The following is a 2,961-nucleotide window of genomic DNA, read 5'->3' on the forward strand; positions in this document are numbered from 1 at the left end:
AGAGCCGCCTCCTCCTCTCTCGCCCCTCCCCGCCTCCTCCCCCGCTCTCCTCGCGGGCCTCCTCGCCCCCTTTTCGGGTTTACTGCACCCGATTTTGCCCTCGCTCCTCATTGGCTCTTTCCCGTCGCCCAAAGCTCGGGGCTAGCGCCTGGAGCCCCAGCATCCTGTTACAGTCGGCCGCGCAGGCAGGGGCCGGGACGGGACGCGGCAGTTGGGCTCTCCGGAGAACTTTCTGAAACTCGACCAAGTTGCAGCACAGTCTTAACCCTTTCCCCACATGGCCACTCCTCATTTCCACTCACACCGAGTTAGGTTTCTTTCACTTCCCAGGCAAGGTATTGCGAGTGTATTCACAGACACTGTGGGGTTGGTTCCTTAACTCCACTTTGTAAAGGCAGAGCATAATGCAATGTTGTTCTAAAACTGTTAAGTTTTGTTGTCGTTTTAATTTTTTAACGTCAGTCTTAACGATGGACGGCATTTAAAATTAGGCAGGAGGATGTCGCTGTATAGCGAGAGGTTGCATCGATTCTTTTACAAGCTTACGAGTTGAGTGCGCGCGCGTGCGCGCTTTGGTTTTTTGTTTGAGCTTTTATTATTACTTAGTCTGCGTTTACAATAAGAGCTCTGACTCAGAAATCAGACTGTCTGGATTTGTATCCCAGTTTCACCCCTAAATAGCTGTGCGGGCAACTTATTCCCTTCTGTGTGTACGCTCCCCCCACTGTAAAAGGGGGCAGCTGCTATGGGAACCTGCTGTTGAAGAATTGTAATAATATGCAGCATATGATATATATTGTGCGGGCTGTGCCCTTACAACGTGGCTAGCACATAGATAATAAGGGTGATATGAGTTGTAGCTTTTCTCCAGAGGGATTTGTAAGTCTTCCCTCTTGATGTATCATGTGTTGGTCATCTCTGCTTGGAACACACTACTCCAGATCCCTATTCCACTGAAATTTCCGGTGGGATAGGGGTCTGGAAATGCCACTAGCTGGCTTATCTGAGGAAAAGCACCACATGTATCTTCAAAAGCATCCAAGAACCTCGGAAATTCAATCCAGCAAGTCACATTTGCTGAAGTTCAGGCAAAGTGTTGTGTGAAGGAGTGCATCCTATACCATTTTTTTAGACACTTGCACTTTTGCCCATCTGCTAACCCTTGCTAGGAATTCCTCTTCTTTCCTCCCCTCTCTGTGTGGTCTAATCACCCTTCCAACCTTTGAGTTCCAGTTAACTATATGAATATCTGATTCTGATCCCATGCTACCTGTGTGGTTATTTATCTGGCTGTGCACACACTTATATATGGGTGTTTATGTGTATCTCTTCTCTCCATCTACATTAGGAAAGCTTCCTGAAGGCAGGGACTGTTTTAATACCCTCTTAGTATCACTGTATTCAGCACATTACCTTGCAAGCATTCACCTGACAATTGCCAGAGAGAGACTCGAGAATGTAGATTGGTTGTAAATTGTTTTTTCATTAACATACTTTTAAACTTAATAGTACCCATTTAATCTCTACTACAAATAGAATTAAGTCGACTTTTACCAAAAAACAAAAACAAAAGAACTCCCTTGCCACCTTTCACTTTCCTCCCCATTGCTGCCTCCCACAGACATGAAAGGAACTACAAACTTGATTCATAATTAACAAGGTTGTATATTCTAAAAATGGAATTATGGTCAGGTGTTCACAAGCATACAAAATCGATTCTCTTCAGGTTATCTATTCTTTATGCCTACTGTTGCCAAACACTACTTTATAATATAGGAACTAATTTTCCTCCCTAATTTTAGTAAGGCATGAAAGGGTGATGACTTATCCTGCTTGCCAAATGCCACTCACCCATGTCCTCTGTCATTGTTTCATTCTGCTCATTTCTAAACACGCTGCTTGCTTTCTAGCTCTGAATTAGATTCCTCTGGCGGGGTGGAGTCTATTATTGTGGCCTGTGTTATGTCACACATCGACAACTATATATAGTTGAGGGAGAGAAAAAAGCTGAAACACATTTTTACACACTACTAATAAATCTTGTTAAGGCAGGCAGACAAGTCGCTATGTCTCCAAACCTCCCCACCCTTCCAACCCCCCTCCTCACCAAATGGCACTTTGAGCTGGCTCATTAGTCCAAAGCAAGCCATTTGCCATAACAGCTTGTATATCTCCATGAAAAAGTGTTCTCAGCAAGTTTAAATACTAAAACTAATGTATTCAGATGGTTCCGCCAATAAAATGGTCACAAATAGGAAAAAAGGTTATGCTTTCCAAAGTATCCATTACACATTAATAAATAATGCTGTTCATTCACATGCCAATTAAAACAAACTCGGGCTGTCAAATGAAGTTAGAAGTAAGGAGCTCAATGCTGTAATTGTTTTTCCAGGAAAACTCCCAATGTCATCAGATTAAGTGAGACAGGCCGGGTTGCCCCTATTCTCTTTTTAAGCTAGCAGCCAAATTTTCTCCCCTCCAGTCTAGTTCCCTGGATTTTCTTTCCTCTTTGATTCTTTGTTTTTCTTGCAGGTATTCCGGAAGCAGTTGAAAGTAATCGCCCACTGCTCCCTTCTGTTGCCAACAGAATCTCACTTCCCCCTACTGTTTTGATTTTTCTTTCCCTTTCTTTTTAAAGCAGGTGCTGGTACTTTTTCCTCCACTAGTGCTATTTCATTATCTCCTTTCTAATGTTGTTCAGCCCTAGTTGGTTCTTTTGCTTTCCCTGGATATGCCTATCTTCTCAGAAAAACTGTTAATTGACACTCAGAAAGTGTACCCCTAAAGATGGGGTGGACCTGCTGCTTGGATGATCTGGAGTGTAAGATAAAGTTGCCAGCATGGAAAAGAGTCTTGGCTGAATATATTACAGTGGTGTAACTTATGCTTGAAGATCTTTCCTGGGCAGAGCCAGAACATGTCCCTCATATCATAGTCTGATGCTTTGCCCTTAGGCAGAAC

The 2,961-nt window shown here is 43.4% G+C and overlaps 1 protein-coding gene across 1 annotated transcript in view; it reads right to left on the reverse strand.

Moving 5' to 3' along the window:
* Window positions 1-292, reverse strand: part of DACT1 (dishevelled-binding antagonist of beta-catenin 1) — a 10,732-nt gene extending 10,440 nt beyond the window's left edge. The window contains exon 1 of the mRNA XM_011989607.1: window positions 84-292. Within this exon, the coding sequence (XP_011844997.1) occupies window positions 84-292 (209 nt within the window). The remainder of the gene's footprint in view (window positions 1-83) is intronic.
* Window positions 293-2,961: the final 2,669 nt, after the last annotated feature.

This window comes from Mandrillus leucophaeus, unplaced genomic scaffold (assembly GCF_000951045.1).
Source record: "Mandrillus leucophaeus isolate KB7577 unplaced genomic scaffold, Mleu.le_1.0 Scaffold359, whole genome shotgun sequence".
Classification (NCBI taxonomy): domain Eukaryota; kingdom Metazoa; phylum Chordata; class Mammalia; order Primates; family Cercopithecidae; genus Mandrillus; species Mandrillus leucophaeus.